This window comes from Tauraco erythrolophus, chromosome 6 (assembly GCF_009769465.1).
Source record: "Tauraco erythrolophus isolate bTauEry1 chromosome 6, bTauEry1.pri, whole genome shotgun sequence".
NCBI classification, from domain to species: domain Eukaryota; kingdom Metazoa; phylum Chordata; class Aves; order Musophagiformes; family Musophagidae; genus Tauraco; species Tauraco erythrolophus.
Window position 1 is genome coordinate 44,425,858 of NC_141470.1, and position 25,854 is coordinate 44,451,711.

The 25,854-nt window shown below is 41.3% G+C and overlaps 2 protein-coding genes across 4 annotated transcripts in view; one reads left to right on the plus strand and one right to left on the minus strand.

The window, feature by feature from the left end:
- Nucleotides 1-211: 211 nt before the first annotated feature.
- Nucleotides 212-17,536, minus strand: PPP2R3C (protein phosphatase 2 regulatory subunit B''gamma). The gene is made up of 13 exons (XM_086612690.1): nucleotides 17,488-17,536; nucleotides 16,576-16,703; nucleotides 15,343-15,447; nucleotides 14,652-14,764; nucleotides 13,726-13,823; nucleotides 10,890-10,960; nucleotides 10,051-10,183; nucleotides 7,670-7,725; nucleotides 7,521-7,596; nucleotides 6,726-6,862; nucleotides 4,630-4,767; nucleotides 1,336-1,395; nucleotides 212-642 (listed from the first exon to the last, which is right to left on the minus strand). Exons 1-13 carry the CDS (start codon nucleotides 17,534-17,536, stop codon nucleotides 454-456), a joined length of 1,353 nt encoding a protein of 450 aa, XP_086468816.1. The 3' UTR covers nucleotides 212-453.
- A 1,301-nt stretch (nucleotides 17,537-18,837) lies between these two features.
- Nucleotides 18,838-25,854, plus strand: part of PRORP (protein only RNase P catalytic subunit) — a 50,263-nt gene continuing 43,246 nt past the window's right edge. For all 3 annotated transcript variants that reach the window (XM_086613375.1, XM_086613374.1, XM_086613376.1), the window contains exons 1-2: nucleotides 18,838-19,854; nucleotides 22,185-22,232. In XM_086613375.1, coding sequence (XP_086469501.1) covers nucleotides 18,854-19,854; nucleotides 22,185-22,232 — 1,049 coding nt within the window. In that variant the 5' untranslated portion in view covers nucleotides 18,838-18,853. The remainder of the gene's footprint in view (nucleotides 19,855-22,184; nucleotides 22,233-25,854) is intronic.

A 25,854-nucleotide genomic window follows, 5' to 3' on the forward strand; every position in this document is an offset into this window, starting at 1 on the left:
AACTCTTTACCTCCTACTGAAGATGTTTGCCTTTACAACAGAATGCTCAGCAGTGCTATCATTAGAGGAAGCCATACAGAATGCCGTGGGAGTCTTGGGATGGCTGAGTGGAGCCAGTGCTGAAGACACCAACCACCACATCCTTACTTTCAGGATAAGTTCACATTTAGAATAGAGCATTCAAGTAAGAAGAGGGCTTGATACACAGACAAAAAGTCCAAAAATATTTATTTTAAAAAAGGAAGATAATTTTTACCTCTTAAACAAAACTTGCTTTTTTGTTTTCAGAAATTACTTCAATTCCTGTATATACCACATTTTATATTATACAGTGGGGCAAGGTGGGAAGGGGAGGGAAGTAGAAGGGAATAATGTTTCAGATGTTTCCAGCTTCCAACAGTTGGTGCATTAGATTGAGGTATCTCTGTGGATACAGTCTGCTCCTGTTCAAAATCACGTATCATCAACATCAGCAGCGCTGTCGTTATCACTTGCCACAAGGACCTCTCTGTTCTCGTATGTCCAGAACCCATTCAAATCAATTAGAATGCTGGTAACAGTGTCTCCTTGGCTGCTGTTGATTAAGTCTTGAAGGGAGATTTTGTAAGGATCCTTAGGCTTTACCATATCAAAGATTTCATCCTATGAAAGAAAAGTCAAAATCGAGGCGGGGGGGGGGGACACACACACCGCACACATTAATGAGCAGAATAATGGCTACTTTATGCCATACACAGAATGATCTTTGGTAACTAGTGCCATCCACATCAATTTACAAAAAAAGCTGTTAAATTTCAAACCATTTAAGATACAAAGCACAATAACTGGCATATGAATTTGCTTTTCTGGGGAGGCTTTGGCCTCACAGTGGCAACATGAAATTCATTTCACAAGTCTTATACAAGGTCTTGTTAGGTGTTTTTTTTTTTTTTTTTTTTTTTTTAAAGTACTAAAATTGCTAAATGTAGAGTAGGCAGTAACAAAGAGAATTTTACAGGGAGTTTTTTTTTAGTCACCATTTCCACCCCACCCCCACCTCCCGACAGATGATCCTGAATCATAAAATAGACATACCAAGTATCTTAAATACATGTTGCTGTGCATTACACTTAAACAGGTACTTTGTCTATTAGTAATGAAACTACCAGAACAGTTGCATACCAGGTTTCTTACACACAACTGCTGAATAAAGACATTTTCATGAGTAGGACAAGTCAGATCATCTCTACTATTCTGCAAGTCAATACAGAACCACCTAAAAACTACGATATAACAAGTAAATTATGAAATGCTTATTCAAATATTTCAGGTAGTACTCTAGTCAGTAAAACTAACCTTGACATCCTGAAAAGAAACTGGTTCTTGTCCGTGGATTTTCATTTGTTCCTGAATAGCCTAGAAACAAAAGGAAAGTCAGGAATAGGTAGTGCAGCATTATACTGACACTGTATGAATCTTTTTTAACGCTTCTGCATCTTAAGCTGTATTGCCCTGTGACGACAAAGCATTCATGGTACAGCTTGCAATCAGTTCTCTTCCACAAGTGAGGCAGGGGTGAGCTGAGGCATAACCAGTGATACATCTCTAGGTTCACGGTTCTTAGTATGGTAAGAATCCAACTTTAATTATGATCAGTGTTTGAGCACTCTGCAAATGCAATATGAAGACACTTGAATATTATCACTCAAAAGTCTAAGATAGCAATGCGCTCAAACCAGAAGGTTCAGTTTGTTGACAAAGTGTGAAACACAGACCAGGGAAAAGACCAACCCGCAGACAGAAAAAGCAGTGTGGCTACTCACACTTTCAATTACTTTGAAAATGGAACGTGTCTTCTGTTTGATCAAATAATAATGTGAGGAAGACGATGTATTCGTCCATTTGAACATTTGTCCATGCATGGAAGGGTTCTCCTGGTTCATGCCGTAAGTGGGCATTTCTCTTTTTGAGCAAAATAGTATTCCCTACTATTAGTTCTTTTAAACAGCTGCATCATCAAACCTCTGCCTGCAAATAACAACTATAAACAAAACTGTTTGTCTCCCTAGCACAAGCTGCACAGCCTTGTTAGCACAGCTGTATCAGCAAGGCCTCTGTAGGTGCAGACCTACCCACACTTAACTCTAGCAGAAAAGCAATTAGTCAGAATCAAAAGGAACTGTTCTGATTTCAAGGAAAACTCAGAACATTCCATTTCCAAAAGTTTAAAAGAGGGGAACATTTTGGAGTCTGATCAAGCATCTGCTGCAGTTGAGGAATCTTTTCAATAACTAAGCCACAAAACACACATGTAACTGGAGACATGCACAAAAATGGCTATGCCACAGTAGCTTATACGGAATTAGCTTGTTACATTGTTTTCATATTAAAACCACATACATCCTATGACAACACTAAAATTGATATTTTTGTAAAATGTAAAACTGTAAATTAACACTCTCTATTAAAATCAGCTGACACGGCCCCTGGGCTCCCTGAATCCTACTGCCACGTGAACAGAAGTGGAGAAAGTGGTGGGAATGGTGAGCTGTGAAAGCAGGGAGAGAAGAGTCATTGCTCGGTTTCTCCAGGATCCATAGTATTGCCAAGTCCTGGCCCAACAGTTGCCCATCAAGCACACAACACAGCTACAACTACTAAACAAAGTTCATGATGGAGTTCAAAAGGCACATGCAAAACTCCTGCCTGCACCTGCAGCAGAATAACCCCCTGCAGCAGCATGCTCTAGGGGCAGAGGCAGCTTGGCAGGAAAGGTGCTGGAGGTCTTGGTGCACAAGAAGTTGAACAGGAATCTGCAGGGTGCCTTTGTAGTGACGAAGGCACATAAATACTGGGCTGCATTAATACAAGGATAGCTAGCAGGTTTGGGGAGGTGATTATTCCTCCTGACTCAACGTTTGGACACAGTACTCCTGATGTAGACTTGCAGCTTTGGGATCCCCTTTATGAGACACTGACAAACCAGTGGGAACCCACAAGAGGGCTATCAGGATGCTTGGCGGGCTAAAGCACAGCACGGCTGAGGGGAGATGCTTGAGATGGGGATTATTCACCTGGAAAACAGAAGGTTGAAGTGGTGGGGGGCATCCAATTACTATCTTTGACTACCTAGCAGGTGGTTAGAGACAACACACCCACACTCTTCTTGGAGACACACAGTAAAAGGACAAGAGGCAGCAGATGCTGACTGCAGCAAGAGGCATTCCAATCGGACAAAGATGTGAGAAAGGGTGAGGGGAGAAAAAGCCTTCTCAGCTAGGGCAGTCAGACACAGGAACACATTGCACAAAGAGGCTATAGAGTCTTCCTGCTTGGAGATACCCAACACTTGCTTGGACAAGGCCCTGAGCAACTCCACCTAACCATGAAGCTGGCCCAGCTCTGAGCAGATGGTGGAAGAGAGGAGACCTCCAAAGGTCCATTCCACCCTAAATTATTTGCTGGTTCAAAGGCAGTAAAAGGAAAAAAAGAGGTGGTGGTGGGCAGGGTCAGTTTAGGGGGAGCTGTTTGTTAAAAACAAAAAAGTGCCTTTCCTTTTCAAAAAACATCTTCCAGATAAGAAATCTTATTTTTACAAAATGATATGGTTGTAGTCACTATCAAAGTTCATGTTCAACTGGAGCATTATTACAATATAGAAGTAATGAGGATGTAAGATTATGCCTTGAGCAGGCTTGAATGCTTTGCTTAATGAGCTCCTATGTACGTTGTTCATCATACTTAGAGCACAGGGCTAAGTACAATGACATTTTTTATTTTTACAGTTATAATACAAAGATCCACATAAAGAAAACTGAAGTGCTTGTCCCTCTGTCTGAACAGATATCTCTGAAGGGATCTTGTACCTGAAAAAAGCATCGTACTCAAAACTCAGCCTAAATCATCCACAGTAAAAAATACTATTTTACTGCACGACATTCCCCTTCCCAAGATACCTCAGGTATTTATTTAAAAAAAAAAAAGACGACAAAACAACAAAACATCTGCCTTGTCCCCCTCCCCAACCAAAACCACCACAAGCTAGAACAAAACCAAAAAAACACTCACACACAAAACCACAATTTGGAGTAAGACTTCACAAGTCTTGGGTTAATTTTAACAGCAACTAAAAAATTTTAGTTGATTTTAAGTCTATTCAGGGGCCAACAGATCAAAAATATAGAATATGAGAAATGCAAGAAGCTTTTGCAATCAATATATTGAATGAAAAATCCTACAGCTGTACAGGCCCATCACTGCATTTCATTGTTGTCGTTTCTTCTACTGAATTTTAGGATTACAGTGGAAATTAAAACCACGTGCAATAACCAATTAGAACCATCATAAGAGATTTTAATAGGTAATCATCAGGCAATTTTAGGACAATATTAATTTTTTTAAAAAATCAATAGATAATATTTTCCTAAATGAAATCAAAACAGTTACTTTCAACTGCGCATAAAATGTTGAAAATACCTTTTGAATTCCTTCCAAGTTTTGGAAATTTTTTTAGTATTTTAAATCTTCTTAGAAGTAGTTACTAGCCTCCCAGTGGGTATCGGTAATTTAAAGTGATTCCCTGCAGATCTGCATGCAGAAGCACACAGGCTGTAAGCACAGAAAATGACCTACCTGTACAAAGAGACTTACCCTAAAGAAATAATTAAGGGAAAAGACATTCAGGTATCCTTTGTTCTCTATATCAAGCAGTTTGAAAATATATTGCAGAGCTGCAGGCTCCTTTCTGTTTTCTAATGCAAGCACAAAGTCCAGGTAGGTTTTATAGTCCTAAAAGTAGATACAATCATGTTTATTACAGTCTTCTTCCTAAATTGATTTTGCAAGCAGGAACTTTATAATTGGCAGCTATGTCATTGTAGGGGATCAGTCTATTTTCTGACAAAGACAATGTGAAATAGAAAATGGCTGCTACCACCAACGTGAACAGAAAAGTTAGTTTTTAATGGCTGCTGACAATAGGAAATGCTGCCATTTTGAGAGGTAAAATAGGATTCAAAGCATAAATCCAAATTAAACATGCTATATATACACACTTTTAAACAACGTTCTATACATCTTTAGACTGCTGAAGATACCCAAGCAGTGAAAAAAGCCATATAAAAAGCTTTCATTATCACAGATTAAATGTCCAGTGGCAGTAAGCCTACCATTACCAATGGTGAACTATATCATAGAATGGCATAGGCTGGAAGGGACCTCAGCGATCACCTAATCCAACCTCCCTGTCACAGGCAGGGACGCCTCTCAACTAGACCAGGCTACTCAAGGCTCCGTCCAACCTGGCCTTGAACACCTCCAGGGAGGGGGCATCCACAACTTCTCTGGGCAATTTATTCCAAAGTCTTACCACCCTCTTACTGAAGAATTTCTTCCTGAGATCTAATCTAAATCTGTCCTCCTTCAACTTAAACCCATTTCCCCTTGTCCTATCAGTGGACACTCTTGTAAAAAGTCCCTCCCCAGCCTTCCTGTAAGTTCCCTTCAGGTATTGGAAGGCAGCTATTAGGTCCCCCCGAAGTCTTCTCTTTTCAAGGCTGAAAACCTCCCGTAACCTGGCCAATTAAAGTATATAATCCTTAGACCAGAGTAGGTAGTTTGGAAAATCACGTGGTAGAAGCATTAGTAGACATCACAAACACATATCACACTTCTTTTTTGCTAGTACCAATTCTTGGTTTCCCAATCAAGACATAGTTGTGACAAGGAAAGAAATCCTTCAGTCCTTTGCATGTAGTAACCCTGCCTACCTTAAACACCAGAGTTGTGCTGCCATTCAGAGGGAGCTTGACAGGCTAGAAAAATGGGCTGGCAGGAACCTCATCAAGTTCAACAGAGGGAATGCAAAATCCTGCATCCGGGGAGGAGTAACCCCATGCACCCGTGCATGCTGGGGCCGACTAGTCAGAAAGCAGCTTTGCACAGATGGACCTGGGAGTCCTGATGGGCAAGAAAGCTAAACGTGCACCAGCACCATGCCCTTGCAGCAAAGGCTGCTGACAGCATCCTGAGCTGCATTAGAAAGAGTTTTGGTGGCAAGCAGAGGAAGGTGATCCTTCTCCTCTACTCAGCATTGCTTAAACCACATCTGAGCGCTGGGTCCTGTTCTGGTCTTCCCCGTAACAAGACATACAGACCTACTGCAGCAAGTCCAACAAAGGACAACTAAGAGCATCCCTCCCAACCTCAATGATTCTACAAAAAACTGCTAAGGCATCAGCAAGACTGTAATTTATCACTTTTAGAGTCGAGTCATCTGAACGCAGACAACAAGAGTAGCAATTAAGAAAAGCTTCCAAAATATAGATATAACTTTTTATTTTAATTCTACTTTCGTTAGACTTCTCATTTTCACAGCTATGGAGAGTTTACAACAAAACCACTGTTGTCTTCATGAAGAAGTGGACAAGTTAGCTTCTTTAAGAGAGCCAAAGACAGGTGGCACACTCGAGACTAATGCAAGTTAGCTTTCTCCTATGCTGTGTGGATTTTGTATCACCTCTGCTTTTTGAAACAAGCAACTTCTCTTTAAGTCACACTGCAATCACCTTGCTGTTAAGAGAATTAATTTTCTAATCTGCTGCGTGGTCATTTGTTTGTATAATGATAAACAAAAGTTACTTTACCCTTAAGCTACTCTTTATTTTAAATATACTGATTATGAGACATTTCCCATCTCAATAAGCCAAAGCTTTTATATTGTGAAAAAAGTGAAAATATGTGATTACCATTTCACCATCATAAGTCAAGCATTCCTGAAAGACACGATCCAAAAATATGTTGGTCAGAGTCCCTGTTCCATATCGGGACAGTTCTTCTTTGCTGAGCATGCCATTGTGATCTTTATCAAGGTTTAAGTACTGGCCTAGGGAGGAGATATAGAGGGCAAAACATAATATATCAGCAAATAACTGTTTCAATAGAGAAAGAAAATATAGCACTTTTGAAACATCTATTTAATTTTCATCATAAAGTTAATGCAGTTAAGTGGGAACATGGTAGATCCTCAATAATATTGACAGAGCATCATAAATGAGCACAGAACATGGGAGGGAGGGGAGGTGGGATTCTCATAACAAGGTGCTAATAGTTCTGCTCTAAGATAATGGTTCAAAAGTAAAGGCTGTGCATACACAGAAAGGAGCAGAAGGCTAAGAGCACATTATTTTAAACAGATCTGCTGTAAGCATGAAAAATGAGCTAAAGGGTGATGCAAAAGTATGAATAGAACAGTCAAAAGAGAAGGTTACAGAGGAACCTTGTACCTTCTGCAACAAGCACAAAATGACAGAGGATAAAACCGTGGTAAAGAGTAACAGTGGAGAACTGAAACTGTAAAGAAAGTCAGGAAGATATACTGAAAGGAGGGCTACAGGAGTTGAAAAGAAGTTATCAGGAAGATTTAAAGAGATAAAACCAGAGGAAAAATAACACTAAGAATGTGACTAAGTCATGCAAGGCAGACAGAAGAGGAAAAAAAAAGTAAAAAGAAATCCCAAACATTCACATATAAAGGAACCTACCATAAACTCTTAATGCAGAAGGAGCAGAAAACCAATTTGTTTCCTGACTTTCTTTAGAAAGTTCTTCATCCCTTAACTAAGTGAAACATAAAGTTAGAATCCAGAAAGAACAAATTAAAATACAATAATATATGATAAGAGATCTTTACCTCCAGTAAGTCATCCAGAAAGCTGCAAGCTAAAATATCCTGTATCTTTATCTTGCCTGCAGCAAGAAAAAGAAAAAATATCCATTTGACTGTTCTCATGCAGGTGGTTCTACTTAAGAAAGAAGTATTCTGAGCAGAAAAAAATGCCCTTTTAAAACCAACAAAACCCAACAAAACCAACTTTTAACATCAAGGATAAGGCTGTAATTTAAGAGATAAAATAAAAATATCTTTTTAAACGACTGATATTGGCAGAAGAGGAGTTATCCTGAAGCCTTACAAGCCAAAAACTAGATAAAAATAAAAGTGTTCAACATCAACTCAGAATGTAAAATGAGCATGCTTTCTTTGCATTTTTTTAAAAAAACATTTGTTGGAATAACAGAGTCTCTTAAGTGATGTGATATTTTTACTTCTCCAGAAACTACAGATGCAACACAAAGCTAAGGTGGCAGAATGCAATTCTGCTGGTGCAGCTTTGACTGGTGGGCAGACACTGCACCAACAGCTGTGCAAAATAATGGCATTATAACTTCACACACACCCTCTCTGTGTTTGTAATTATCTCTGCCAGAGGCTATTGCCCACACAACTCCGATGCCTTCAAGTGGCACAGCTAGATCTTGAAAACACATGTAGTTTGTAACTTATTAAGAGCACAGGAAAAAGCAAACTGTTGTCCAAGGGAGCTACATCTGCAGTAAGGATCAGCAGCCACAACTGCAAAACTTATAATTCTTATGAGTTTACATGGCGCACACACTTTTATCACAGGAGCAGCACATAACAATCACAGAATCATAGAATGGTTTGGGTTGGAAGGGATCTCAAAGATCATCTAGTTCCAACCCCCCTGCCATGGGCAGGGAAACCCTCCACTACACCAGGTTGGCCAAAGCCTCATCCAACCTGGCCCTGAACACTTGAAGAGATTGGACATCCACAACTTCTCTGGACAACCTGTTCCAGTGCCTCACCACCCTCTGAGTGAAAAATTTCTTCCTTATATCCAATCTAAATCTGCCCTCTTTCAATTTAAAGCCATTGCCCCTTGTCCTGTCACTACACGCCCTTGTAAAAAGTCCCTCTCCAGCTTTCCTGTAGGCCCCTTTTAAGTACTGGAAGGCTGCTATAAGATCACCCCGGAGCCTTCTCTTCTCCGGTTGAACAGCCCCAACTCTCTCAGCCTGTCTTCATAGCAGAGGTACTCCAGCCCTCGGATCATCTTCGTGGCCCTCCTCTGGACCCGCTCCAGTAGCTCCATGTCCTTCTTGTGTTGAGGATTCCAGAGCTGAATACAGTATTCCAGGTGGGGTCTCACAAGAGCTGAGTAGAGGGGCAGAATCACCTCCCTTGACCTGCTGGCCACACTTCTGTGGATGCAACCCAGGATACGGTTGGCTTTCTGGGCTGCCAGTGCACATTGCCGGCTCATGTTGAGCTTCTCATCCACCAGCACTACCAAGTCCTTTTCCTCCATGCTGCTCTCAATCCATTCTCTGCCCAGCCTGTGCTTGAGCTTGGGATTGCCCCGACCCACGTGCAGGACCTTACACTTGGCCTTGTTGAACTTCATGAGGTTCTCACAGGCCCACCTCTCCAGCCTGTCAAGGTCCCTCTGGATGGCATCCCTTCTCTCCAGTGTGTCCACAATACCACACAGTTTGGTGTCGTCGGCAAAACCGCTGCAGGTGCACTCGATCCCACTGTCCATGTCTCCAACAAAGATGTTAAATAGCACTGGTCCCAGTACTGACCCCTGAGGAACACCACTTGTCACTGGCCTCCACTTGGGACATCAAGCAATTGACCACAACTCTTTCAGTGCGACTATCCAGCCAATTCCTTATCCACCGAGTGGTCCATCCATCAAATCCATGTCTCTCCAGTTTAGAGACAAGGATGTCGTGTGGGACAGTATCAAATGCTTTGGATAAGTCCAGGCAGATGATGTCAGTTGCTCTTCCCTTATCCATCAATGCTGCAACCCCATCATAGAAGGCCACCAAATTTGTCAGGCAGGATTTGCCCTTAACAATAAGCACTCTGGAGCATTTCCACAGCCCTGTGGACATTCCGGCAAGCAGTTCCGTTGTTAGACGCTGAATCTATTCACCCTAATGATGTGTTATGCTGAAACAACATCTTATTTGTCAATTTCTATGAGATAATTCTATATTTATCACAACTGATGGGTATCTCATTAAAATTCATTTGCTGTAGAAGTAGATTATTAGACCCACGTAAAGACTCATGGTCCTCAGCAGAAATTAATCTTCAAATACAAGATTGCTACTTTGAAAATACTAGTAGCTTCAGTGGAAACACTTTAAAAATGAAAATACTCCCACATATTTAGAATTTTGAAAACATGGACCTACCTGTTCTTAGAGGATCCAGAAAGAAGAAGAACTTTCTAACTGCTGTGCAGACATAGAAGGAGTAAAAAGATTTTTCTAAACCATCCAGTTGTGGCAAAGTAGGGATGAGTTCCAAAATATAGTTTTCTAAATCCTAGAGAATTAAGAAATAACACAAGCTTTAAACACTACTATTGTTGCATGTTAGCTATATTCCACCCTGGCTTCCAAGTATACTTTGTTAAAAATACAATAAAAGCTAAAAGTAAAAAAAGCTTCTGTCTCCATGCAAGAAATCATAGGTCATATACATGCACATGTGATGCCATGACTGAAACAGTCTACATGTAAAGCAGAATGTTAACACAGTAGATTATATTTACATGTAAGCATAAAACTGTACTTTTTTCAAATACCAATACATAATTCTTAATTGGATTATCCCATTGTGGAATATTCTTTAACAGATCTTTTTAAGTAGAGCGGTAACTAGAACCTTCACATTTATTTTATAATATTAACACCTGTTACAACGGGAAAATAATTCATTGAGGCCCACTCTAACCACCCTTTTTTTGTGATTTCTACTATATCCTACTAAATCTAGTAAAGTGCTAATGACACAAAACCTACAATCTCTTTTTCAGAGAATCACCCATATGTTAAAAAGGCTAGCAGCATTCTCACTACCAAATCTCTAGAACATAGAGACTGCTACTTATCCAAACAAACATGCCCACCCCAAATCTAGATTATGATATAAACTTTTATGATATAAGCCTGGACGAAAATTCAAGCCTTTCTGATGCTCTGTCATTTGAGTAAAGAGAGACATTTAAGTTAATCAAGAATTTACTTACTGATTCTCTGAGATAGCCCTGTCCTGCCACATCATATAAACTGAGACCTATTCTTGTCTGATGAAGCCATACTGTAAAGCAGAAAACAGAATGCAGTGTAAGAAACCCATGGGCTTTTTGAGGCCTCACCAAAATGTGAAATTATTCTGAAGGCCACAAGGCACTGTTTGATGTTAAATGCCTGTCTCTGTTTCCCACTTTTTCTGAGATTTAAGCAAAGCCACAATAGGTAGCAGCTCTGCTCGGAAACATCATTTCAGTCTCAAGTTGGTTAAGAGTCACTGGCGATATATGATATGTTGTGCCCAAGACTGCCTTATAATAATTAGATGTGAGAAAAGGCTGAGCAGACACCACATTTTATCTGGTCCATGGAATCATATGGATTTGTTCTCTCTCACTGAACTAGAGATAGGGGTAGCAGCACATTTTCACCGCATTAAAAACAGCTGTGCCATGTGGTATACAGATTGCTTGTCAGATTGCCACAGCCTCTTGTGCAGAAAGAGACATTGCAGCTACAGCCAAGGGTCCTGACCTCACTTCTGGGCTACAACAGGAGAATTAGAATAGCACAAGCACCTATTTTTGCAATAAGGCCGCACATTAATCAAGGCAATCTACAGGACAACGTGTATGAGGCCACTGTTAAAGCACAGTAACAGAAATGGAGTACAGATTAGGCATAAAAACTAATTCACAGACTCCATGTTGAATTTAACTTCCATTTTATGAAGAAACAGTTTAAAAGCTCCTCTTGCAAAATACCAGCTGTGCTTCATACCAACATTCAGTTCTTCAAGTTAAGTGTTTGTCAAGACAGACCAGGTATCACTCGGTGATGACAGAGGTTGTTTGGTGAGGCTGTCTCTTTGTTGGCGGAAGTTTAAAGGCGTGCATTGAACACCCTGAAGTGATTCAGAACACTTTTACTAGGCTTGACTTGTCTGGACAAAGCCAACAGACTCAAACACCTTTCCTCCTGAGGGAGGAGCATTAGTGGAGGCAGAAGGTGCTTTGGGAAGTGCTTCACCATTATTCAGTTATTAACTTCACTCTCTCGGCCCCCTCCCCAAAGGACTGCACAGATCACTAAGAAAGAGTAAGGAAGGCTGTAATCCATGGTCTGTAGGAAACCCTCCATCTGGAGGCAGGAAGGAGAAAGACAGAATGCTACGTGTTCGGCACAAGTATGTGAATACACGGAGCTATTCATAGAATGGTTAGGGCTGGAAGGGACCTTCAAAGGTCATCTAGTCCAACCCCCCTGCAAGGAACAGGGACATCTCCAACTAGATCAGGTTGCTCAGGGCCTCATCCAACCTGGCCTTGAACGTCTCCAGGGATGGAGCATCCACCACCTCTCTGGGCAACCTGTTCCAGTGTTCTACAACTCTCATGGTAAAAAATTTTTTCCTAATATCCAACCTGAATCTACCTCAATTTTTACCTAATATCCAACCTGAATCTACCTCAAATTCCTAAAACTTTTAACATGCATATGAAAGAAAAACCCCGAAAGCTCATTAATGAGTTAGGGAATACCATCACACACCCAAGGCACAGCAGCTTAAGATGTTTTAAGCCCAAGGCAATACAGCTTCTTCCCTGCTGAAGCACCATTCCGGATGCTAACCACCACTCCACTGCATGAGTTTCATCAAAACAAGGTGAAACGTCACATTGCACTGCCTCAACTTGGATCTTGGCTAACTTTACTAGGCAAATCCAACGCTGTAAGCTAGCAAAAACAAGGATCCTTATTCAACTGACCCAAGAGACTAGTAAACAAACACTGCAATGGGATCTTATGTTGGTCAGAGTCTGAAAACGAAATCTGATTGAGATGGGACATGACAAAATGCTTCTTGTCTCTAAACTTTTGGTTCATTGCATGGTTGAGTTTTTTGTCTGTTTTATAAAAAAGGTATCACCATAAATACACAAGACTTAAAACCTCTAGGTGAAACAAATGAAATAAAGAGTTCTGAAAGAATCTCTGCTGTGTCCATCTGGGTAGGCCTTTTTGAAATGTATACAATTTTCATAGACTTCTTCACAAACTTCCTATCCTGCAGCTTTTGGGTTTGCTGTCTGTTGCAAATGGTCCTACTGCAAATGGCCCTGCATATTCCATATGTCTACTCACCAGTTTTTCTGCTCAACACATGTCTCATCCCTTGCACCTCAAGATTTTAAGTTAAACAAGCTGAGCTGCTCTAGGGAAAGGTGCCATTCTCCGCTCCTCAAGGCTCTACCAGACCTAAGAACACAGCAGCCAGGTAATGAGGCAACCTTCCTTTCTGCTAGCCATTCTCATCTTGTTAAACAAGATCTAATAGAGATTTTGTTTTAAAAAAAAATTGCATTTTCAGCTCAAGTAGTTATTTATAATAAAAAATAGCTGAAAATATGGTACAGTTATAGTGACAAGCACAGTTAGAAAACACACCACCACTCTGTAGAAGAAAAAACAGCAAAGCAAGCTATCTGCTGGACAGTCAGTGGTTAGGATCACACTTGCCACGTAGCTTTACTGTTTTGCTCTTCACCATACTGTCCGAAAAAAGGGAACTGGAATGACAATATATATAACAAACAGATCAAGGATATCTCTGGCTGAGAAGAGAGGCAGATTTCAAAGGCAGAGTGAACTCCTACCTCCTAACCAGAGCCAAAAAAAACCCACACCCAAAAAAAAAACAGAAAAAAAAAAAAGAGCCTCCAGGAAAACAGCATTAGCAACCAAGGGCCAGATCTCACTGCTGTTGAAGCTTAAAATAAGACTTGAAAAAAACCCAAACTTCTCATTAACACAGAAGAAGCATCAACTAACCTTTTCGCATGACATAATTGAAAAATTGCATGATAGATATCCTCCCATAAGGATCATTATGGAGTAATTTAGCAAAGATCTTAGCTGTGAAGAACTGCCTGTAAAACATAAACACAAAGCTACTTCTACGCATCCAATAACACTGCAATGACAGATCCATTTACAGTACCCAAAACTTAAAAACATTTTAAAATACTGTTTTAACAATACAGAATGCGTTCTGTGTATTCAAAGACATTAATTTGCTACAGCACATCCATCAAGTGGGATCCTACCAAGTAACAATAGTAAACTCATTAAAAAGCAGCTGCCTCTGCTGCTCATGAGACTCTTCAGTGATGTGGGAGTTTTGAGAGCTTTCATTAAATTTAATTTCTCTTTAGTACAATGTATTTGGTACCTTCCAATCGCCTACAACGCTATGCACATAAAGGAACTGCCAATACTGACAACTAATCTGCTTCTGCCCAAAACTCAATCACAAAGCTATGTGCACAACAGCAGTCTCCAACAGGATCAAAAAGGATCAAATATTCAGTGTATGCTGTACACAGAATATCTGGCAGGAAATTTTCAATCAGGAGATATTAGGGAAGGTTGGGCAATATCTCTGGAGACATTATTTCCTCTTCAAATACAAAATGTGCTGTTTACTGACCACTAACATCACAATAATGCTCATGCAGATGAGAATTTCTTCTTCAAAAGGATGCAGTACCCCTCTTGCAGACATCCCTATCAAAAGTTCCCTTGGAGATGCAAGGCAACACACCCTTGGAAGGATGCAAAGCAAGTAGTTCATCAAGAACTACATGGACGTGACTTTATCTCACCATTAAACTGTTTCCATATGGTTTAGCAACTGAAAGTTACAGCACCACTCAAGTTTAGCCAAAGTAAGCACATACAAGAGAAGAAAGACTTACTTGCATTTAGGTCCGGCTTTTTCACCAACTTTCAAGAAGTTCTCATAATTGATCATTGCTTCCTCCCCAATCATTGGCGATGTCTGATGTTTGTCCAGTAGAAACCATAGATTCTTAAAAGGCGTTTACATTTGGTTAAGAAGATATCTCTCTATAGATGTCAATGTGCTTAAGACAGAGCATCTAAGAACGCAGCAAAAATGTGGTTTTGCTGCAAGGTTATCTCGGTTAATCAATACACATCACCAGTTCGGCCACAAAAGCAAGCAAGTAATGTTTCCACTGCTCTAAACCAGTGTTACACACACACATAGTCTCTCTGTCTCACTCATTAGCATTTCTAGGGTCACATCCCTTTTGTCTTTACACTGCAGTAAACTCAACGAACTTTAGTCTCAGTGATACATAAACAGAACTTATTTCTTCTTCTGGATCCACTAGAGAAATTGTTGGAATGTGCTGGAAAACTAGAAGCCATTAATTAGTCCTCATATACATCATAACGAGGAAGCTTTACACTGATCAGCCCAAGACTACGCAGCACTTCAGCTTCAGCGAGTACTTCACAACCAGCCCAAATACAAAGCACCCTACTACAAGATTCTGCGGACAGACAGGAAGCAATCAAACTCTGCAGAAAGAGTAAGTCTGTCAGAAGTTGTTACAAGACATACAGAAAATATTTTCTTACCTGCAGCTCTTCATTATCCAACAGCTCTCTACTTTTTCTTTGTAGAAAGACCGCTCTAGATTCTTCTCTTAATTTCTGTAGCAAGACTTCATCTTCAGCTGGCAGCTAGAAATATTGTGGCAGTTTAATTTTCTGTACAGTGGTACCATTCAAAAATGACACATCTAGCAAGTACTCTTAAGTGGTCCTGACTCACACACTCTGATGAAGCTGTTTACCTGACAGAAAGTAATGAACTATCTACCAGAATGCTGTATGGCATCTGCTTCTTCTATGGGAATATTACTTGCATACTGTCTCAAACTATTTCAATATTGAAATATTTATTTAAAGCAGGACATCTTTAACATGAGACAGAGACCCACCTCATACCTGATAAGCCATCCAGTAAGCACTTTCCCACAGTTGCAAGATAAGATGGCTCACACATAAAAGACATTTACTACTGTGTTTTCACTCAGGAGAGAGCAGTACTTTCTATTTTGTGGTAGGCCCGACTCTCGAAAGCGTGAATGTCTACTAGACTTGTTTTGACCAATGAAGTAGATGGGAGAACACTTAGTATGAAAGTTCTGCTGATGTCTACATGCAAAACTGGACAGCACTACCAGAACTTAGATGGTTGCATACGTATTCATCAACTGAAACACATACACTTGAGAACTTAATTGGCAGAAACTCATAATCCTAAGGAATATGGGACCATGCAAGGTTAGACAGTCAGGATGACGAGTGCCAGCAATATCAAGATGTCAAACTTGTGCTCCCAAATTTCCCCATCCCAATCTGATTCATCTCACACATAAGTTGCTGGACCAAGCATTTCTGCTGGATGATGCAAGCAACGGCCCTATCTTTAGCCTGCAAGACCAACAACCCACCATGATGCAGCATCCCACTGTGTCTAAGCAGAAATGGGAAGATATGTGTTTGTAACACTGGTATTTCAAAATCTAGTTAAAACAGAAAGTTTCCCTGAAAGAAGACTTCCTATCTTTAGTAAACAGCCAAGCTTACTGCCTGATAGCAAACTATTTCATGGCCTTTGATGAGATGCTTAGTAATTAGCTGAAATCCACAACTGTAAAAACAACAAAAAAAGTTTAGCAATCCACATAATTCAGATTTCCATCTACTTAAGCTTCTGAAGTGTCCCTTTGAATAAGTACAACTTTCTTTCATAACACAGAAGAATCTCTTGTTGAAGTTTATCTGGATAACTCGCTCACTCACCCTGTAGTAAAATCGTGGTATGTTCACATATGACGTATTGCCACTTTTTCGTCCTCCTTTCCATTCCATGTAATATTTTGTGAACAATTCCATTTCTTCATCTTTTAGCTCTTGCTCACTCTTTTTGGCTGATTAACACAGAAAAGAATTTTTGTGCTGTACTTCAAGCAGAGTTCTAACGTAACAAAGGAGCTTGGAAAAAAAAGAGTTAATGTGGAGGCTTATACAGCTATGCTGTTTAGTAACACCAACATCAGGTGGAAGTTAAGGGAGTATAGGTCTATTATATGAATTATGTAACAGATACATCGAATACGCCACATATACGTTCTGTCTGAGCACCCACAAAGCAACTGCTCCAGTGACCGCACGCACCCGACTCTCTGTAGGGTACATGATTGTAACAGGTGCCTGACTGCGACTGACAGAGCAGCAGCACTCTTGTTTTACCGTAGCAGCGTGTTTTAAGATACTGCCTTCTGCAGCACAAGCCCACCTTTCCCCCTGCGACATGAGGGACATGACCGCACACCCGCACGAGCCTCGCCGGGCTCGTTTCCGCGCAAAGCGCTGCCGGGCGGAGCCGTCACGGGGCACGCGCCGCAGGCAGGCCGGCCCGCGCGGCTCCGCAGCGCCCCTCAGCCCGCCCCGGCCGTCACCGACTCCTGAAACGACGGCGTTCGCTTCTCCGCGGAACCGGCCCGAGGCCTGCCGCGCCCCCGCGGCGGCCCGCACACGGCGAGCTAGCGGCGACGCACGCCTCGCCCCGTCTGACCCCGCGCCCCTTTGTCACGGCGGGCACCCGAAGCCGCGCTCACTCGGGGGGGGAATTTGCCTGCCCGCCCGCTAGGCCAGCGGCCCCAGAACTCCGCCGCAGCCGCCGCCGCCCGCCCTCAGCCCCACGGCACTCACGGGCGCGGCGGGCGGCCAGGCGGTCCCGCAGGCTCCGCTTCCAGTCCATGGCCCCCGCCCCGCCGCGCATGCGCGATGCCCCGCCCGGCGCCCCGCGCCCTCGGAGCGCCGTGCCCGCAACCGATATGGCGGAGCGACCCCGTCCGCCCTAACAGGGCGCGCGGGATCACGTGCCGGCCAGGCCAGTGAGACGCGATTGGCTCCAAGTCCAGGCGCGGGGTCGGCAGCGATTCCGGGCTGGCGGGAGGCGCGCGCCTTGGTCGCCGTGCGGCCGGCTCCGCGGCCAGCGCCTCCTTCCCTCCCTCCCTGCCTTCCTCCCTCCCTGCCTGCCGCCGCCCCGCAGCGCCGAGCGAGGGAGGCCCATCCCGGAGGGGTAAGGCCGCAGCTTGCGCCGGGACCGCGCGTTGTTAGGTGCTGACCCGGGGAGGTTGGGGGAAGGGGAGAGGGACTTTCCCAGCAGGAAGGGGCGGCTGAGGGCCGGGCCGCTGTGCACGCTGGGAGTTGTAGTGTACGAGGCGCGGCCGGGCTGGGCATGCGGGGCACCGAGCGAGGGGCGTAAGGCCCTGCGGGGGCCTCCTCATGAGCCGCGCCAGCTGCCTTCTCGGCTGCCGGTGAACGTCCCATATTTACGTTTATAACTTAACATTCACATGGGATTTCTCTGTAATTGCTGTCAATGGTGTTGCTCTGCCTCTTTGGCAGCTGCGTTACCGAAGGGATTTATGGTTGGGGAAACCAGTTAAACGGAAGTTTGTCACAGGTGGAAAGGTATGAGGGAACCAGCAGAGGAGTCCCATGCTGGCACTACGTGAGGGATCAGGATTGGGATTCCTGACCTGAAACTGTCGAGGTGCCTTGAACTTTGTGTTTGCTAGCATGCACATGTAGATAGGAAAGCATGGAGCAGGTCGTGATGCTGTGGTGTTATTTTTGGTTTTGATTTTTAGGAAACCTTCTGACTCAACTTGATTGAAGAAGGCAGGAAGAAATAAACCTGTGTTCCTTGCCTAGCTGCATCAGAGTTGCCTGTCTGCATAGAGCATGCTCCGCACTCATCTTTACAGTAACCAACAAACAGAAATGATAAGCTGCAAACCTGCAAAGCATCTTTAGAAGGAAAGATACCCTCATTTTGGATGAATGTTCTCACAGTCTAAGAGATTGATTTTTGTGAAAAAAAGGTTTTACCATTTTTCGTTTTCATGAGAAGCAGAAACGACTCATAGAACAAGCATTTTGGAACTGAAGCTTATACAGCTTGACAGCCCTTGGGATTTTATAATAAACATCCCCGTGCAAACTGCATTTTCCATTTTATAACTTGGTTAAATACAGTGAACTAACAGTGAGATAATTTCTTCTTGTCATGGCACTCTTTTCTCAAACTGGTCAACAGAGTTTTCAGGCTTTGCTATGGAAATGTCGTATGTTCTGGCCTGTTTCAAGATGCCTACAACTGTTTGCTGTCTCTTTCAGCATCCCCAATAGGCAAAAGGTTAGCTATTTCCGTTTTATGACATCTTCCAGCACTGCATTACCAGTGGATCCCAAAGGAACTGATGTCTTTCCTACTAAGAAAAGGTCTGAAATTGATTATGAAGAAGAAAAAGGACAGGATGAGGAGACTAAAGAAATGTCTGAAGGGAAACTCCACTTTTCTTCCTCTGTCGAAGCTCCAAAGAAACAGTTAATAAGTCGAGTTTTGTCAAGGCATAAGTTTACTAATGTACAGCCTCCAGAAAAACCTTTGCAGGCTGAGGAGTGGAACAGACTGAGGGAAAGCTTTCGGTCACCTGACGTATTTGAAGAAGTGATGTTTAATAGTATGCTCAGGTGCAACAGCTCCATTGATGTGGCTAAGTCCTTGCTGACCCATGTGGCAAAGAGTAATGGTGACATTGCATATAATTTGTTGGTCAAATATCTGGCATTGTGTGTCCAGCAGGGGCAGACTTCAGAAATTTGTGATGTGTATGATATAATGAAAACCAGGTTTAAGGTTTTAGAAAGTGGGGCTTACAACCTTGTTATCAGGGGGCTGAGTAATTCAGATCAATGGAGAATGGCCTTGACTCTTTTGGAAGAAGTGAAAAAGATTATGATTCCCTCACGGACAAACTATGAATCCTGTATCAAAGCAGCCAGCCGTCACGAAGAAATGAACCTTGCATTTGAACTTTACCATGAAATGTTGGCTAAGGGTTTGGTCCCAACCTTGGATGTCCTGCAGGCCTTTTTTGACTTCACTAGGGGAATGAAAGGTGCTGAGTTACAAAAAGAGCTGTTTGGTATCCTCTTATATTTGAGAGAGAACCAAATACACCCTCACAAAACATTTACACGGAGTATAAAGCTATGGTTTGAAAGGTAAATAATGTTTCAATAGCAGGTTCCAGTTCAAGAGGATGGGATTCAGATTATTCCACAGATCAAGTCTAATAAGATCCCTCCACATCTCGTTTCGATTGTTGCTTCTGCATGAGAGATGTTGTCATGAAAAGATATATTTTATTTTTCCTCCAAAATCAGTATAAAAGCGTAAAATTCTTACTGATTTCACCTTTTCTTGAAAGATTTTACCTGTTAAATATTATTCCTTGGTACAGAAAGTAGGGGGTTGTGATGGATCATGACTGTCCAAAATATTCGACTTCATCTCTTTCTGGGGTTGGTACATAAGGAATATTGACAGGTATGAGTGTTTTTCCTATAATTGATTGGCATGTAGAAGTAGTAAGCTATTTGAAAATTATATAGTTTCTCTCCATGAAGGAAAGAGACAGCAAATTTAGGGTAGGTTAAGTGAAGATTAAGTGTTGACTTTGTATAGAATAATAGGAGAGGAGTAATCTTGATAGGAGGCCCTTTGTTTTAGCAGTGTTTAGCAGGCCACACAGTTTGTTTTCATGAGTAGCGATGGTCCCACTGCAAATTGCAACTAGTTAACGCTGCGCGTGCACAGTGTATTTCACCTAAGCCCATTGCATATTTGTCGTGCTGTTGTATGTGAGCCCATCTATGACCCTTTTTTTTTAACTATTGGCTTGGTATATGTGAGGTACACAGCCATTTTACAAGTGAGTCTTTCTGGATGGAAAATATGGCTGTGGGAATGCGCTACCATTATTGGGACACTTTATACTTTTTTCCCCTAGCTATTTTCTTTCCTAGGAACAGCTAGGGAGCAGATAGAGTAGGCTTCAGTTGAGATAAACTGGTTTAGTGGGTGAAAACCTGTCATAGGGGGCTATTTTCCCAGTGAGTAGCCATGGGCTTACCTGTAGGTGTGTGCTGCATGCGCAGGAAACTCGCTGTAATAAGAAGTCCTTGGTGAGGAGATGGCAGAATCTGAGTACATTGAAGAGCTATATGTTACCTGTATATAGTAGCAAACCAGTGCTGCAAGCTGAGACTAGACAAAGATACTAAAGATACAAACTCCTGTTTGTATCTTTAATACTGTATTTGACTGTTAGAACAGTCAATGAAAGATTGTGGTAGACGTTGGGTGTTTCCTTCAAGTGTCTCCTTTGAAACAGTACTTAAAGTAGTGTTTCAAACAAAGTCTGTAATGGAGGGATGCAACTAGGTGATCAGTTATCCCATCGGACTTTTTAATCTGTGAACCTGTACAAAATGCCTAGTTTTACCTGTCTGTTCCAGTTGCTAGCGCTGAACTGTATATGCTGGTGGTTGAAAATAAATAAGCAGTTTACGTGGAGTTCCCAAAAAGAAACAGAATCTGATAACTTCTGGCACTGTGAGTCTTGCAAAAACGATGCAGATGGGGATGTGACTTTTGCTGACAAAGGAAACCGATGGTACATTAAGCACAGAAGTGAGCTCTGTAAGTGTAACTGAATAGGTGTTAGTTTTAAAAAATTATTTTTCTGAAGAGCAGACCAGCACTGACTTCTGGTAGTTACTCAGATCCAATACGGAGATCCGAGTGTGCAACAAGTAATCACAGTATTTTCTGTTGCCTGTTGTCTCTGTAAGAAAACTAAAGAACTGCTATGTATCAGCATGAGAAATAGGAAAGGAGGGCAGAAGCAGGGCAGTTATTCCAAAGCCCACGGCATGTGTGATTGTGCAGCCTGTGGTAATAAACACAGTGGCAAAGGAAGAGTTGTCTGTGGCTGCATGTTGGTTGGCATGGGTATTCCTAGTCTGTAACCTATTCTGGTTTGGATATTGTGGACAAAAAGGAATATTTACACCGGCATGATGGTGGCTCTGGTAGTGGTGGTGATGGTAATGATGTGGAGTCAAAAAGTCTCAATGCTGCATTTTAAGACATGTCTGTCTTAATCTCCCAGGAGGACATCTGCATAGAAATCTTGATTCCTTCTTTCCCATCTGGTTTCAGAGGTGTTTTGTGAATGTGTAGGGCAGCAACTTAACATTTTTCAGTGCAGCCTGGTTATTTCTATGGTTCTTAATGTTTGGGGACAACATAAACTGGGGAGGTTGATGGTGTTAGTTCTCTGCATGTTAAATGCTGGTTCCTTGTGTAATATTTTCAGGTGTTGCTAAACTCTGTATGAATCTTTGTATGATTTCTTTGCAGGGTTGGTGGTTGATTAGTCTTTTATTTCTAAATGTTGGTGAAAATAGAATTATTCTTTATCTATAATTCAGGTATTGTTAAATAAGAATGTAATGGTTTTACTTATCTTTCCCTCTGTACGTATTAGCATACCAGGAGGGAACTGGAGAGGACATCTGACCAACATTAAAGACAGGTAAATGCAACATTACATTTAAAAATGAGGGTTTTTTTCTTGATTATTCTATCTTGAACTCTTCTTTCATAAATATAAAATATAGCTTTCCTTATATAAGAAAATATTTTAATCCTTGAGAACATGAACCTTTGTTGTGTACATGTGATTTCCCAAACTCCAGTTTCCAACTCATTTTGTGCATTAAACAAGACCCAACGTGCACATTTGGAAAGGAGTTATGCTAAGCAGAGCCAAGACAGAAAAAAGCAGCTAAAAATAAGAGCTACCATTTTATTGCGTAGCTTGTACTGTTTAGGAATTAAAGACTTACTCTTTTGTTTGGCTTTATAATATCATTGTTTAACACGATATTTAACAGAGCAGCTTTGGTGTCTAAATGGATGTCTTCTTGAAAACTGATACTATTCCCATGCTGCAGTTAATTTGTACAGATGGAAGGGTTCTCCCTTTCCACCTGATTTTCAGTGAAGACAAAATGATTCTTGTGTTAGGTTTTCACAGTGGTAACTTGGATATGGGTTTCTGTTACAGCACAGTTTTCTTAATGTCTGTAAATTCCTATATTAAATTTTATTCTATTTAAAACCTAGTTCTGTATTTCTGTAGCAATTTGGTGACTATAAATGTATTAATTATAGGAATGTCTCCAATGGATTGTGGGGTTTTTGATGGTTTATAAAAATACACTGTGTTGCATACTCTGAAGTAAAAGCACATGTAGAGCCTGCTGCTTTTGAAGCCTAAGAAAGAACAGTGTTAACTCGCTATCCTAAGAGTAGGGGTTGTTCACTGTAAGATGGGATTGTTATTATTGTGTATGTGTGTGTGTTACTATACTGTATTATGATAATTCACCAAATTCTAGACAACCTTTTTCAGCCTTTAAGAGTTCTAAAATTCTGAAGTTGAGTGTCTTGGTTGAAGTAACTTGTTATCTTACTGTCTGTAAACTTTGTTACAGACTTCGAAAGCTGAAGTAATTTAGATCACCTCACGTTTTATCATGGATTAAGAATCTGAACGAGGTGGTGACAAGGTGCTATGTGGTAGTTATTTTGTGATAACTGTATGAACACTTTTTATTTTGAAATAAACAAGTTTCAGGTAGCTTGCTTGGATAAGTATTAGAATAAAATTATGATGGTTTCAAGAAAAGAAAACTTGATCTAGTTGGAGATGTCCCTGTTCCTTGCAGGGGGGTTGGACTAGATGACCTTTGAAGGTCCCTTCCAGCCCTAACCATTCTATGATTCTATGAAAAAGAATATGAGAGTTTTGTTGTGTTTAAATTAACTGGCTGCTGACAGAAAAGATCCTTAGGATTTAAGAAAGAAAAAAGAAAAGAGTTTTAATAGGGTTTTTTCGTCCTAGTCATAAAAAAACAAAGCCTTTGAGGTATCTCTGAAACTTATGTAGTGATTGTTACTGAACTTGTCTCTGCAGTGTCCTGGTTTTAGCTCGGTTTTCTAGCTCTGAGTGCTGGACTGTGTAGGGTTTAGTTGCCAGAGCGGCCTAACCCACGACATGCAGTCAGCATAACTGATATCTTAAAACATGAATCTTTAGTTAAAAAATCCAGAAGAATATTTTTTCCTAAACTGAGCTTGACAATTTAATAGGTCATTCCGATTTTCTGTAAATACTGGCATTTATATCTAAGATGTCCGTATCCAGGATATTTTTTTCTTCTCCTCTAGCACTGAGCTCCTAGTTTCTTTGAACTGTGATAGTCAGAAGCTTGAACCCTCTGCAAACAAACCTTGAAGCTTGATGACTGTTTTCCTTTGAGAGTTACAAAAGCTTTGGATTTCCAAGATCAGCTATAGAAAGCTGCAGCTCAAGTTTTTTGAGCCTACGTTCAAATTACTGTAGCACATCTGACACCATGTTTGATATGTAGGTGCCATGACATTCTAAATCTGTCTTAAAAAAGCATTCCCTCAAAACAGTAGTTAAATGGTGAATTAGGTGTAAGGACAGCTATATAGTCTACAGAGGTGAAAGCTTTCCGTAAGGGAATTTCTCAGCGTGAAATCCTAGAATTATCAACGAGGAGTTAAAAAAATTTCAAGGTAATTTTAAAGGTATGATTGTGAAAAAGCAGCAGTTAGACTAAGGGTTCAGTCTTGCAAGATGCTGAGTGTTTCTTTTGCCTGTTTTGCCTCTACTTCCTTTGGGAATCCACATTGAGAATTTACAAGAAGAAACTGGCTTAAGGCGTTAATAGGCGGTTGGAATGGGTTGATTTGTCGAGATATGGAGGTTTGCTTTTTTCAAGTGATCTGAAAGTGGTAGCTGCAGAAGGATCTAAGCTGACTATGGGACAGGTCCTTAAACTTCAGGCTTAATGTTTTTGAAATGGTCTTATAACAGTTTGTTAGGGCTTTCTTCTCTGTTGCTAAACTATGGAGTTCCTTAAAGCAATTAGATGTATTTGATGGTAACTGGTATGAGGAGCCAGTCTCATCGCTTATATTGGTATGTAGGCTAAGCCTACATAATGGCCGTAGTGGATTGAGCAACTGAAGCGTATTGTTCGTACGCAGCTGTGAATGTCCATTGTTGGGATTCATAGAATCACAGAATGTTAGGGATTGGAAGGGACCTCAAAGGATCATGTAGTCCAATCCCCCTTCCAGAGCAGAACCACCTAGATAAGATTCCATCCATAACTGTTTTGATTCAGTAAATGCTGTCAGCATTGCAATTAATGCAGTCTTGGCTTATGGTCTGTACATTAATGTATACCAAACATCAATTGTTGGGAGAATTTAGCGTTTCTGATTGCCGTAGTTTAGAAAATTACAATGACTTAGCTTTGGCATCTCCAGGATATCTCTGTGGAGACAGCCAGGGGAGAGTAACTCATTCCATTTTAACACTTAAAGCGCAAATCCTACAATTCAGTTCTGAGATTGTGCTTGTGAAAATAAGATATTTGCATGGATTTAGAGAAGAATGGTTACTCCTTCTGTTCAAACAATGCCCAGGGTGCATATAGGCTTCTGAACAGAGCACGATAGAAAGGAAAAATGTGAAACATCAACAACATATCCTGAATATAAGAGAAGCTTAAGTGGGAGCAAGCAGCAAAAAAGTCATTGATTGTCAACCAGGAAGAAGCAAAGACCTGTTCCGACTACGTGACAGTTTATTACCTGCTGGAGGAGCTACTGGATTCTACTTATTTATTGGTACTGTGGCTGGAGGTTCCGTTCTGGTGATGAAGATGCAAACTGAACCTCACGTCTAATATTCTTGGCAGAAGTGCTTGAGAACAGACGCAGCTGACTGAATTTCCTTAGTGTACATTCGTGTCCTATCTGACCATTTCTTTTTCATTTTTCACGTAGTTATTAAATAATTAAGCTTGGAAAATTTTCTCGTTTTAAGCCACAATCAGAGATGCAAGTCAAGAAGTGCACCCACGCGTTTATGTAGATTTGTAGCTCATTGGGTTGTCTTTAGAAAGTATATCTGCAAAACTTCTAGATAAGATTTTTAGGGGGAAAAAAAGTTAATGTAGTTCACAATTCAATCACTGAGATGCGGGTTGTTTTATCTCAGTCCTCCAGTGTTATCCCAGCCTTACGTGCTGGTTTTATGATGGGGCCAGAGG